At 30.7% G+C, this 14629-nt stretch overlaps 1 protein-coding gene across 1 annotated transcript; it reads right to left on the bottom strand.

Annotated features, from left to right (window-relative positions):
• Nucleotides 1–1639: 1639 nt before the first annotated feature.
• On the bottom strand, nucleotides 1640–5812 carry LOC147813885 (uncharacterized). Its single transcript, XM_087160139.1, has one exon. It carries the CDS (start codon nucleotides 5810–5812, stop codon nucleotides 1640–1642), a length of 4173 nt encoding a protein of 1390 aa, XP_087016265.1.
• Between the last annotated feature and the right edge of the window lie 8817 nt (nucleotides 5813–14629).

The raw sequence follows: 14629 nt of genomic DNA, 5'->3' as shown, positions 1-14629 counted from the left end.
AGATCAGAGATAACACAGAGTAAAGAACTGCTTAGAATTATTGCTGTCAATAAACATAGCAAACAAAAAATTATTTAGATGTTAATAGGATATAGTTTTAGAAACTAATATAAATTTTTTGAGTGACGTAAGAATTTTTTATGCCAAATTTGTAGGTAATACAAATTGTATAATAATTAAAGATTATGCAGAAAATCCCAAGTTATTTGGATTTCCATATCTTTTGTCATTTGTAAGAGTCTTTCTAATTGCATATCACTAGCTTAAATTAGAAAAGTTTGAATGTAAACCCTCTGCAAATTGATAAGATCCAAAAGAAATTATTTCTCTCAAACTTTAATTTAAAAGTTTCTCAAAACTTATTTTACTGTCAGTACTAATGATATTTCAATACGTTATTTCCTCTTAAACTAAAACTTTTATTTTCAGTTTCTGAATTGCTTTAAATAAATCTAAATCGTATTGCTTTACAGTTTAAAACAAAAGATTTCAGTTAGAACATCAGAAATCCTTATTGCATATGAATAAATTCTTAATCTCCTTTTGCTCTGTTTTAAAGTGCAACAAACTTTATTTAAAACTACAAGGAGCAAGACTTAAAACTAGTCAAGTGTGAAAATAAGGAAGTTTCAAAGTAGATATCAGAATTTACGCTTATTATTTTTCTCTTTGGATAAAATTAACATTTCCTTAGGAAAATATAAATGTATAATGGAAAATGAAAAATATATATTTGCTCCTTAAGTATTCATTTTAAATGTTTTATACTCATCTGCAACGGTAATAAAAGTTTTGCAGTGCTGTGTGTAATATATAAGGTAGATATATTACACGCAGCATTTAGATTACATCTTGAATTAAGGTAATTTAATTCCAGATGTAATCTAAAATATTTAGTTAGGTTTATAATAATTTTAAAGAAAATTCTTATTTAGTAAATGTAAGAAAATTACAAACTATTAGTAATATTTCGCAGGTTCTTTTTCAGACTTTTCAATGTGAAATGATTTCACCATAAACCTTTCTTGGCATAAACGACTTTATTTAGATGCATACTTATGCCACGGCACAAACATGAAGTATATAGAAAATAATAGTAATTAATCACATAATCAATGAAACTTCGCGCTCCATCATAGAACATTCCAGTCTTCTCACACCCAGCTAGAGAACAGCCTCCCGCTTCTTTTTTCCCTTAAGTTTTTTGTCCGTATCTCGCAGCGCCATCTATTGTCGACGATTCTTATAAGTCCCCCCAAAGGAAGCACATTCGTCACCTTAGAGACAATGCTGCTGAGAGAGAGAGAGAAAACCTGAAAAATACAATAAACAAGAAAACAGCAACACAGCTTCTATTCAGGTGATGAAATTCAAGTGAGAGCTCCAAAATATGCAGCTCCCAAAAATCATAAATATATATATATATATACAAGTATATAAAAAAAAAACTATGTTCCTTATGATAAATAAAAACATAAATATAAACAATTCAAAATATTACAAAAAAAAATTATTATTTATTTTTTTTCCTTTTACACGTTATCAATGTAAAAAAAAAAAAACTTTTTTTTTTCTTTTAAACAACCCTGACATTTAAATTTTGTTCCGAGTTTAAGACAAATATATATACATGATTTCTTTAGGAATTAACTGTTAACCTTGATAATGCGTCGGCATTTCCATGTGAACTGCCCTTACGGTATGTTAAAGTCATATTGTAGCGTTGTAATGCTAAGGCCCACCGAGAGAGTTTAGCCCCATGAAGGGTACTTCGGGTCAGGTAAGTAAGGGGATTATGGTCTGATACAATTTGTACCTTGGCACCGAAAATCCAAGTATCAAACTTTTTCAAGGCTTCGATGACACAAAACGCTTCCCTCTCAATGGTTGACCATCGTTGTTGGCAAGGATTTAGTTTTTTGCTAAAAAATGCGATGGGCATCTCTTTTCCTTGTTCATTATTTTGAGCTAAACATGCTCCAATTGCAAACGCAGACGCATCAGTATAGAGTTGAAAGGGTTTATCGATGTCTGGAGTATGTAGTGATGGCATTTTAATCAGCTCTTCTTTAAGTTTGTTGAAGGATGCTTCTGCTTTCGAGTCCCATGAAATATTATTCGGAACATTCTTTTTAGTAAGGTTCGTTAAAGGTAGAACTATTTCAGAAAAATTTTGGATATATTCTCTATAATAGCTCACCAGCCCTAATAGACTTCTAACTTCCTTTTTGGTGGTAGGCTTAGACAAATTTTGGATGACTTCTACTTTTTCAGGATCTGGAGAGTGAGTGCCAGAACCTATTATATGGCCTAAGAACTTCACGTGACTCTTTCCGAAATCACACTTTTCTAGATTTGCGGTTAGACCAACACTTCGCAGAGTTTGAACCACCTGGTCAATGTGGTAGAGATGTTCATCCCAGGATCTAGAAAATATCGCCACATCATCAATATATGAGCGACAGTAGCGTCTATGGCGAGCTAGTACTTTATCCATGGATTTCTGAAAGGTACTTCCAGCATTCTTTAAACCGAACGGAAGGACATTCCACTGGTAATGGCCAGCATGAGTGACAAATGCTGTATATGGTTTGGCGCTTTCCTTCATCGGGATTTGCCAGTACCCTTTCGTTAAATCGATTACTGTTATAAAGTGGGCTTTACCTATTTCAAAAAGTAGGTCTTTTGCGATCTTCATTGGATATGCGTCAGGAACTGTAAAGCTATTCAGAAGTCTAAAGTCAATGCACAGTCTAACGCTACCATCCTTTTTTGCAACGCATACCACAGGATGTGCCCATTCACTGTCACTGGGCTCTATTAGATCCCATTCTAGTAATTCTTTAACTTGGCGATCAACTTCGTCTTGTAGCGAAATGGGGACACGATAGGGTTTTAATCTCTTCGGACTACAGTCTGCTGAAACTTTTATGTCATGACCATCGACATGGGCATGACCTGGTTTGCTACTAAAAACATCGGTGTATGATTTTAACACATTGAATAGTTCCTTTCGCTGGTAATATTTTAGGTCACCTTTCATATTTTGCAAGTGGGTCCATAAGTCTTCAGTAGATTTGTCCATAAGATCCGCTGGTGCATAGTGGATATCTCCAAAGTCTTCATCTTGGTCGAAAATGATACCAATATGATCCACTCGAACAATATAAGGCCTTAATTTATTTATGTGGAGTTCCCTTATACTCCCGTTTTCCATTTCGACTTTGGCAGAGTGAGGTCTGGTAAGTTCGATTACAGTAGCTGGTCCTTGCCAAGTACTGAGCAATTTGTGAGATGACGATGGGATTAGCACGAGGACTTTGTCCCCAACATTCAAAGTCTTATCCTTAGACCGTAAGTTGTATCTTGATGTGTATCCGTCTTGAGAGATTTTGGAGTTTTCAGCTGCAATGTCATGAGCTTTTCTTATTTTTCCGATAAGATCATGTAGGTAAGTTTCAATTGAGCGGGATGCAGTGACTGGAACGCTACGTTCGCCTGTCCAGATCTCTTTCAATAAGGATAAAGGTCCCGGTGGCAGTCTTCCATACACCATCTGGAAGGGAGACAAACCAGTGGTGCTATGTGGCACTTCCCTGTAGGCAAACAGAAGATAGGGAAGGTGTAGGTCCCAATTTCTTCCATGTTCCTGGATATTTTTATTCATCATTTCTTTTAAAGTCCTATTCCATCGTTCGACAGCACCCATACTCTCGGGGTGTCCGGGAGTGGAAAATCTGGGACATACGCCAAGTAAGTCTTCAAAAGATCGGGTGAGTTTGGCTGTGAAATTAGTTCCCTGATCGGAACAAATCATTTTCGGAAATCCGGTTTGAGAAAAAATCTTCATCAGGACGTTGCATGTGGTCTTTGCACTTATTTCTCTAACAGGGATGGCTTCTGCCCATCTAGTGCATAAATCAATTGCACATATCACAAACCGATGACCTCTTCTGGATGGTGGTTCTAACGGTCCAATGCAATCAACACTCCATACTTCAAAGGGTGTTTCTGGTCTGACGATAGGTTGGATTGGAATTCTATCTTTATATGTGATTGTTCGCTTCAATTGGCATTCCTTGCAGCTTTCACAGAACTTCTTAACGTCTTGTTTGATAGTAGGCCAGAAGAATGAATATTTAATTCGTTGAGTTGTCTTTTTCTCACCTAGGTGACCAGCAAGAGGAATTTCATGAGCCATTCTCAGAACTTCTGTTCTTTTCTCTAAGGGTAACACAACTTGTTTGATGTTTTCGCCACAAATATTCTCCGAGTGAAGTAGAATTTCGTTTTGAACTGTATAAGCATTTTTGTTCCTTTTCGCCCATTCAAAGCATTTTGCTAGACTCTCATCTTGTTCTTGAAGAGTCTTAAAATCCAATTTAGTGTCATTTTCCATTCCTGCATTCTTAATGTCTTTTTGTGAAATTTGGGTAATGACAGCACAATTCGAAGTATTTTCTTTCAATGGTGATGGTTCGTCGCTAGAGTCTTCCCCCTCTGAAGAGGTATTCCATTGAAGATTACTGTGACAAAGCTCAATATTTTCACACAGTATCTCATAAGCTGAAGAACTTAGCAGCAAATCGGTTACCAGCTTCTTTGAAACAGCACAGGTGATAGGTACACTACCATGAAGTTCGTCATTTATTTTCATTTGGAAAATTTTCAGTGGAGTGACTTCGCTTTCTCCGAAAGCAGAAGATATCTCTATTTTACTTTCTCCTTCACAAGGTATGTCGGCGACTAACTTCTCGCGGACTACCGATATCTGGGCTCCTGTGTCTACAATGCCATTTAGAACCACGTTTCCGCATTTAACTCTGACGAGTTTTAAATCATCTATGTTTCCAGATATATCCACGGATTTTGAGACAGGAATAGAAATCTTGGCAGTTAGCACTTCTGGTTTTTCTTTTTCTAAAGGGAGTGGTGACGATTGGATTAAATTGTTTTGGGCAGTTGTAGGAGTGTTTCTAGGTTGCCGATTTTTAAGGCAAAATCTGGATGTATGGCCTTCTCTTCCACAAGTATAACAAGATAGTTTGGAAAACGACCTCTGTAGTTCATCACTCTTACGGGGTGTATATGCGCTTGATGAGCCCTGTTTGTAGAATGATTTGTTTCTTGAATTTCTTTCTGAAGGTGGAGAACGAGGTCGCCACTTTTCATTAGTTTTGTCTTTTGAGGGAATTCCAGTAGTTTTCCTTGAATCATTACGTACACTGTCATATTCGTCAAGCTTATCCGCTAATTTGGTTGGAGAAACGAAATTTGCCCACTCATCAAGAAGGTGGTCTCTTACTTCATGAGGTACCTTTTTCTTAAGTTGATCAGTGATAATGAGATTTTTTAAACTGACAAAGTCTTTTATTTCAAGTCCATCAATCCACTCTTCGAAATAATTCGTTATTTCATAACAAAAATCCCTCCACGATTTTTCAGTGCTTTTCTGGTGCATCACAAACTTTTTTCTAAAACTTTCAGGATTCAATTTAAATCTCTTTAATAAAATGGTCTTAATGTATTCGTAGTCTTCAAATTTTTCTTCAGATTCTCTACCAATTAGTTGAATGATTTCAGAAGGCAATAAAGTTAATAAACATGACACCCAGTCTTTAGAATCAATCCCTGTTCTTTTAGCCTGTCTTTCAAATAAAGATAAATAAATCACGATATCATCATCCCTTAACTTGAATTTAGGAATGAGCTTAATTAAGTCAACGTTATGTTGTCCGTTTCCATTGGGCGATGAAGTTTGAGTTAGTTGAGTACGGGATTCAATTTCAAGTTTTTTCAACTCAAATTCCATTTGTTCTCTTTTCTGCTGAGCTTCGATTTCGTCCTTCCTTCGCTGTTCCTCAATCTCTTCCTTCCTTCGCTGTTCCTCAATTTCTTCCTTCCTTTTCCTCTCTTCCACAATTGAGAAAAACATTTCTCTGGCAAACGCTTCATCATATGTGTCACTTTGTGTTATTTTGTTTTTTAGTGTTATAATTTTCATACTTGGTTCCACATCAATTTCTAATTCGGTGGCCAACGTTAACAAATCCTCCTTCTTACCCTTTCCCAAAAATGCCATGGCTTAAATTTAATAATTCTCAATCATAAAAAAAAATTAACGGAAAAAATTGACTACTTCCTAATTAATATTCCAATAATTTCTTAAAAGAAAACACATAAATGAACATCATTCACAAATCTATAGAAAATGTCTATTTTTGACAACCTCAAAACGAAATTAACAACCTCAAAATACTGAGAATACTTTGTAATATTCAGTTATCGATTTGTTATATAATAAACCTTATATGATAACCCTTAACACTTATGAACATTTTAAATCAATACTTTGTTTACACTAGATATAATATATACTTTCCTACAAGTTCACAAATTCAAAACATAAAAATTATTTTAACCAAAATAATTATTCTTAGAACAAAAATCAAATTCTACGTGAGAATGAAAACTTTAACTGAATATTTTAAATCATTAAATGCGATAAGAAATTTATAAATAACTTTCGTATAAATTTCTCATTAAAATGTACGAAAACAAAATATATCATACGTATAAAAAAAATTCAACAATGATACAATTCAATATCAAAATAATCAAATAGAATAAAACAAACTCAGTTTTGTATTTTTTTTTCTTATTAAAAGACACTTGCCTCTTCTTTCAGAAATAAAAAAAAACATTTTATGCAAAAATAAAAGAAACAAAACAATCGTTTTAGAATGAGACTTCCAAGGTTGGTTGACGCCAAATTATATTCCGTTATTTGATACAACCTATGCTTTTTTTTGTTTGGTTTAATAAATCTTATTTGATATAAATAATAGATCATTCAGCATTCTTTATTTTTCGAAATACGATTGCAACATTATATTTTATGCTGCTTCCAATAATTTCCCAAACAGAATTTAAAAACCACAATAAATTCAATTTTATCAAATAAAATTTTCAATTACGATACCACGCTATACGTTATGCACTGGCGTGCTTCCAACAATTTCCAAAACAGAACTTAAAAACCACAATAAATTCAATATAATGAAATAAAATTTTCAATTATTTGGGACGAAAATCAAAACAACAAGAACAACCAAATTCTTTTTAGAAATATGCTATCTGCGTACTCTGGCGAGTAAAAGAATTCACTTTTGAACACTGGCGTGTTCGTACTCTGACGAGTAAACTAAATTAATGTTCCATGTCGGAACACAAACGTTTAATTTCCATTTTGTATAATTTTCGCCCAAATAATTATAATTACTTATTTATGGGAGCATACATTTACAAATATAAAGTGAGCTCTCACCTGGTTTTTGGTTCTGCATCATCTTCGGCGGCTGCGCCAGTAATATTTCGCAGGTTCTTTTTCAGACTTTTCAATGTGAAATGATTTCACCATAAACCTTTCTTGGCATAAACGACTTTATTTAGATGCATACTTATGCCACGGCACAAACATGAAGTATATAGAAAATAATAGTAATTAATCACATAATCAATGAAACTTCGCGCTCCATCATAGAACATTCCAGTCTTCTCACACCCAGCTAGAGAACAGCCTCCTGCTTCTTTTTTCCCTTAAGTTTTTTGTCCGTATCTCGCAGCGCCATCTATTGTCGACGATTCTTATACTATTGCAATGCAAGTTTTAAATAAACAATGGGGGTTCAATCTCCATTTAAGAAGGCATTGAAAAAAATTTTATTTATTTTTCTTAATTTTTTAAAATTATTTTTTCTATTATTATTATTTTTCTTTTCCAAATTTTACATGCCCTTTCAGTATGTATTTCTGTTTAAAAATCCTACATTGTTTGCTACCATACTTACATCTGTAAGCCTCGTGTTGTACTTTTTCAATGGTGCACGAGGAATCATTTTGTTCTTGAATAAAAACAAAGTACTTTTCGCGTGAAATTGACAAGTTTTGAAATTAAAAAATCGATTAGATTTATTTTATCTTTTATGAAAATTTAAATCGAACTCTGAAGATAAATATTAAAATAACGATGACTAGTCGATGGCATCTTTTAATAAGTTAAACAGCATATCATTATTTGAAAGATGGATAAATCATGAAACATTTTGCATCTTTTATCAGAGGCAACAAACTCTAAACTTTTACCTAAAACTACATTGCAGAAAAAAAATTGTCCTCAATGATTCCTACTTCGATTTAACAACCTGCTAACAAGGCTGCTGAAAGGGTTAATGGTTGCGTTTCTGTATTTTCGTTACTACTGTTGTATTTTCACGACAATTACACAGGTCCACTTTTCATTTGAACAATTTCTATTTGTCAAGAATATAATCATATCAGCACATCTTTCGTCAAAACACTTAAAATCATCACAAAATATATTTTTTTCGATTATTGTAAGTGATTAAATATATTATCACAAGTTCTATATGATTAATCTCCTTCTTTTACAAAAAAAATCGAAGATAAAACACATTTAAAATAAAATTATGCAACGGGATTAAATTATGTGACATGTTGCTTCTAATTATTTATCGATATCATTTCATTTAATTTAAGTTAATGAATAACTAATATATTTAAATACGGTCTCTTTAAGATAAAATGCATCGAAGCAAAAGAAAATTGAATGTTAGAGATAGAAAATACTTAAGAAAAATTCAGTTAAAGTTACATTTTCACTTGAGCGGAAAGTGAAAAATATGCAAAGGAGTGTATTAGAATATTCAAATCATTACATATATTGACGTTATCATATGAATTTAGAATATTTCTGAAAGCCCATTTTGAGCCTTCAAAATTATTATTTTAATAACTCTTAAAAAGTTCCTTCGTGGAATAAAATTAAATTTCTACTTAAATGTCATCTTCTTCCCATTTTTTTAAATCAATGGCAGCTCTTTAAACTGAATAATATTTCTTTCTCCGTAAGAATTATTTATTTTATTTAAATTTCCTTACAGAAAATATGTCATCATGTCACATAGCTTATTACACATTTTAAATGAAGTCATAAGCTTTCCTCTTTGCTTTTTAAAGATTTTACAAAATATTAACTTTCTTCAATTGACATTTATTGAAACTTCAATATCTTAAAATAAAAAATAGTTTTCTGATATTAATTTAACAGTCGCTTCGAAGTTTTTTTTGGATATCTAGGCTAAGCAGTTCATACTTGACTGTCAATAAAATTTTTGCGTATAACTTTATATTTTGACCATATAATTTTTTCTAAATTTGAGAGAGTATAAATTATTTTAGACAAAGATTTTTTTAGATTTTAAGACAGCTTTCATTCTGTCTTATTTGATGATTAATGAATTTCAATTTATTCATGAATTCGTAAGGCTTATATGAGGAATAGATGATCAAATTGTTAAGAATAAGTCATAATTAAATTCCATTATTACAAGACACATAAATTTTTTTCTTCATAATATTTTAATTGAAACTTTAAAGTAAGAATCAGAGTTCAATAAGATAATGTTTAAAGAACAATGAAAATTTCGCCAAATATATTAATCACTTCTACACTTAAAAATATTTTAAACTATTAGAAGTTCCTTACTATGTTTAACCATAATATAGTCCTACTTTGCTTTAACCTTAATATTGCCTGAACCGCTCCTAAACTTAATATCGGCATTTAATGATTCAAGTTTAACAGAAATATATTTCAATTTTAAATCTTATTAAAGTGACAGCAACTTTTTACTTATGATTTAATGTATGGAAAACGATTTTCCTTTAAGAAAGTAGAGCAAATAAAATATAATGTGCAATACGACAATAATGCAGTTACATAGTTTTATAAAATGATACAAAAAGGGTGCAATAAAACTGAAAAAGCTTTTTTCCTGAATAAACTAATTATTTTTGAAGTGACTAGTTTGACTAACTTAAATAGTACCTGAGAAATCGAATTTAAGGTATCGACTCTTTTGAAATTCAAATTCTCATTAACGATTCCACCTATTTTGCTTAAATGCTGTATTTTGCTATATTAAATTACATTCTTAAAAGTGAAGCAAAAAATCGCATACCTTACAATTCAAAATTTTTTCGACAATTTTCAAATAAAATAATAAAAAGTAATAAATATTTACTAAAAATTATATTTTGCATGGAATTATCTTTGGATAAAAAATTTTATAATTGTATGTAAAAAGAATTTCAATTCATTAAAAAAGTTCTCGAGATATAGCGAAATACGCAGAAAATAAAATTAATTAAAAGGACCCAAGCTTTGGAGCGCTCTCTTGACCAAATTATTGGGGCCATATTTCCCAGAATACTGTTACTTCCAATATTTTGGGGGTCAAAATTCTGAATCCATTGGAAAAAAAATAAGTTTATTCGGAGAACGTACATTTTTGTGTCAGAATTCCTAACTTAAAAATCGTCTGCACTTATTAATTAGCATGTTTGAGGTCACCCCCTCGAGCCATTAATATTGAGTCCTAGAACGTGAAAATCCAATCATTCGATCAAAAGTTATTCAGGGTAGTCCGTTTTTTTTCTTTTGCAAACTGTCCATTCATATAACTTCATTCGATAGCTGAGTTCAAATTTCCTCCGTGTCATTAATAAATTCTTTATCAACAATTTAAAAATAAAATGCTAAGCAAAGTATAAATATATAATAGTATGTGTAATGGTAATATGCGAAGTATAAGCTTATAATAATGAGCACACTATACTAAATTTCACAAGAATAATAAATACTTTTTATAGTAAATTACAATAAAAATATACAAAATTTGGGAGACTCTTTTATAAATGTGTTGTAAAAAAATTAAACTTTATATTTTAACATTTAATTTTAAGTAAGTAAACTTGGATATCAGAAAATGAGAATAGTAAAAATATTAGTAAGATTATTCAACAATTGAATAATTCCGTCACCGTCATGTATGAAATGCAGAATTTTATAGAAAGCCAAGTCATTGTATATACCTAAAACCCTCAAGCAAAGCACTCCACTTTTTGCGTGGGCATTGTATTGTATCAAAATATTAATGAAAAACAGGTAAAGTATGAAACGATAACAGTTTCATACATTGCTTAGGGTACTCTGTAGAATGACTAATAAAAAACTTACAGGCATTCTCTAAAATGACTGCGCAAAAAATTTCAAAATAATTATCGTAATGCATTTTTGCAGTAATAATTATCGCAAAATCTCTGATTCACTATAATAAATAAAAGCAACAACAGCAGAAATGCAATATTTACAGTAAAAAATGGATTTTACTTTATAACTGTAATTTGATCCGGATTTTTTTTTTACAATGTAAAATATTTGAAGAGGTGCTTTCAGTTTTTGACATATGTTTTGAAAATTTCTCAAAAAATGCTAATAGGGATTATTTTATAACTTCAGAGATGTGAAAATCATGTGATTTCCTATACTTATCAATAAATTTTAAAGCCTTCAGAGGTTTGGGAGACCAACAATGAATTACGAACTAAAAAGAGTGTTTTTTGAACCCTCTATGTCAGAAAATGTATCAGTAAACTTGTAACTTGTATTAGTTATTTTTGATCAATTACTTTTACATAATTACAAGTTTCTTTATCATGTACTTAAGTTCAAGATCTTTTTCTCTTAAGTCAATCAATCTCATATAAGGTCCCTTTATCGGGCACTAAGTCACCAATAGTCATATATTATTTCTGGAGAAGTTTAAGAACGTCAAAAACTGGAAGTATTTATTGGTCTCTAATTATTGTTGAATAGTGTATATAGTGACTATGCAAAGAATACAATAATTCTCATATTTCATACTTTGCCTAAAAATAACGTGCATTCTATGCAAAAACTATGCATAATTCAAAATGAGGACATTTCATACGTTGACTTTAACAGTTAAAGTAATCGAAAAATTTTAGATGCAGTTCTAACTTAACTTTTCTTTGAAATTTTTGCAGATAATTGTAATTATTTTAGTGGTTTAATTCTACTTGGTTAGAAACTCTACTAGAAGTGTTAGAGTAATTTTTGTTATTTATTCTTTCATAAAAACCTAAGAATTCCGGAAAAAAAATAAAAATTATTTATCCAGTACAATAATTTTTTTAAATACTAACATTATTTTTTGCAGTATGACAGCCAATTGAAAAACAGATACATTCTAATAAAACTCCAATTGGATTAATCAAATTCTAAAGATTTCTGCATCGTACAAATGAGTTCAAAATCTTCAGGGCATTAACCGTCCTATATAATAGGGTTTAAAACTGCAAAGATATTTGATTGTTTAAATTTTACGGATAATTCATGACTATTACTTCTCAAGACATTCATTTAATAACGTAGCTCAGGATTTTTTAAACTTAAAAAAAATTTTCAGCTTTAAAATACTTCTATAGTCCAAAATAATACTAAAAAGTGTATGCTTCTTTTATTTCGTTTTTAATTTATTAAAAATAACAATGACAACTGATTATGCTAATAAATTATAATGCTGTTGTTATTGATAAAAAGATATATATTTTTGTCATTTATTAATCTACATGACGCTGAATATCCTGTTCACCATCTGAAAGGAAAAGAAAATTGCAGGAACAGAAAGGCCTTTATTAATAATAATAATTGTCCAGAAAAACTGAGTCAGGATAATCCAAACAATGATAGGCCGGAACAAACAAACTTCCATCCACAGAAGGAACTAACACCCGATATTCTTCTTCATTTATCACAAGCGGAGATCCTTGTTTTTCTGTTTCTAAGTCTAGTGACAGGATTCGATTTTCCTGTACGTCCATATGGTTTTCCCATGGGGGAAAGTGTAGGGTGGAACGCGAATACGATCTCAGTAATTGTTTGTCTCTAGCTTTCACTTGCAGAATCGAAAAGTTACTCTGAAGAAAGAAAGTATCTTTTTTGTTGCTGTGCTAGCCAATAAGTGAAAACTTTGGCTTTGGGTATTGTTCTCTATGCACACACAGCCGAAATTCTCCATGGATTAAAAATGGCGATCATTTCCTCTGTTCAACTCAACTAAAATGAATATATATGTATAAATAAAATAGAAAAACTTTTAATGGGAAAACGTAAAGGTCTTCATCAGGACACCCTTTATGATAAATGTGATATTTCTGAATAAAGAATAATTATCCTAAGATAAAAATTACTCATAATAATGTGTTTAAATTGAGTTTAAAATAAAATAAAGCAGAAACCAAAGTTACCGGCGTGGAGCAAAAGTTAAAAAAAAAGTTAAAAAATAGAGACACTAATTTAACAGTTACCAAAATTTCGCGAAGAAAAAAATATATATCGCTAAAAATGAAAAATTAATTGAAAATGCGTTTGAAATGAAAGAAATCAGAAAACAAACTTACCGGCGTGAAGCAAAAGTAAAAAATGTTTTAAAAATAGATATACCAATTTAACAGTTAACAAAATTTCGCGAAAAATAAAGAAATAAAAAACAGTGCTTATAACTTAAATCGTACAAAATACTAAACAAACCTAGCTTCTTAACTAAATACTAAACTAAGGTAAAAGAATTACTTTAGATTTAAAAAGATATTAAAACAGAATGTTGGTTTAAAGAACATATTTCAAAAGAGGTCATTTAAATTTTACGAAAAGGAAAGTAGGCTAATGACACAACCATTCTTCCTCCAATAATTTAGAAAAAAATAATGGGCAGAAATTCTTTAGAAACTGCATTCATCAAATCTAGAACGAATATTTTCCGAAATAATTTCAAATGAGTTTCATCGCAAGAAAATATTCAAAGAAAATCTTTGAAAATTTATCATTTTAAAAAAGAAAAATGAATAATTAAGGAAAAAAATGAATAAAACATTCAAAATTATTTCAAATATCCAACATTCCGAAAAACTTTAAAAAATGTCAGAAAACTCATTTTTCACTTCAAAGGGTATTATTCAAATAACGTTCATAAAGGCTTAAAAATGAATAAAATTAATTTATACCGGGACGTCATACTTTTAAAAGCAATGATAAAGTTTTTGTGAATCTAATAATCTTTTCCCGCTTTAAGAAATTGCTACCGAAATTCACAATTATTTTATTATTTTAAAATATGTCATGATGTCAAAGTCATATGCCAGAGCTAAAATAAAGTTAAGAGTTTTCTGCTTTAAAGTTTTTGCTTAATTATTTTGCCAAATATTAGTGTCAAATCTTAAACGCTTTAGAATATAAAAATCTGCCTTTAGAGTAATTCTTAGGTTTCTTAAATAGTTTTGCTGAAAAATTTTAAATACAGTGATTTATTTACCATTACAAGTGATATTGAGTTGATTTGTATTTTATTAATTCTATTTTTAGGAGCAATTTTCTATATGTTAAGTGCTGTAATCGTGATGGTAATTGCCTTTCAAAAATTTGGTTTTTAAAATAAACAGAAGAACTAATTTCCAATCAAAATAAAATTTCGATAGATTTTGATTAGTTTGAGTATAAATTTTTTGATAAAACACTTTTTCTGTTGACAGTTACATTAATACATGGTCATTCATAATTCCCTCTGCCTGTAAACGCCATTTTTCTTTACTGCAACTGGGTTCAGTGGTACATGTTACTGCCATCTACCGGCAATTGCTTAAATTAAAACTTGAATACTTTCGGAATAATTTCATATGTTCTTTT

This window comes from Parasteatoda tepidariorum, chromosome 3, assembly GCF_982258835.1.
Source record: "Parasteatoda tepidariorum strain Cologne lab strain chromosome 3, Ptep-v5.0, whole genome shotgun sequence".
In the NCBI taxonomy this organism is placed as follows: Eukaryota; Metazoa; Arthropoda; class Arachnida; order Araneae; family Theridiidae; genus Parasteatoda; species Parasteatoda tepidariorum.
The sequence above is the reverse complement of the archived record's forward strand: the minus strand, read 5'-3'. Positions and strand labels throughout refer to the sequence as shown.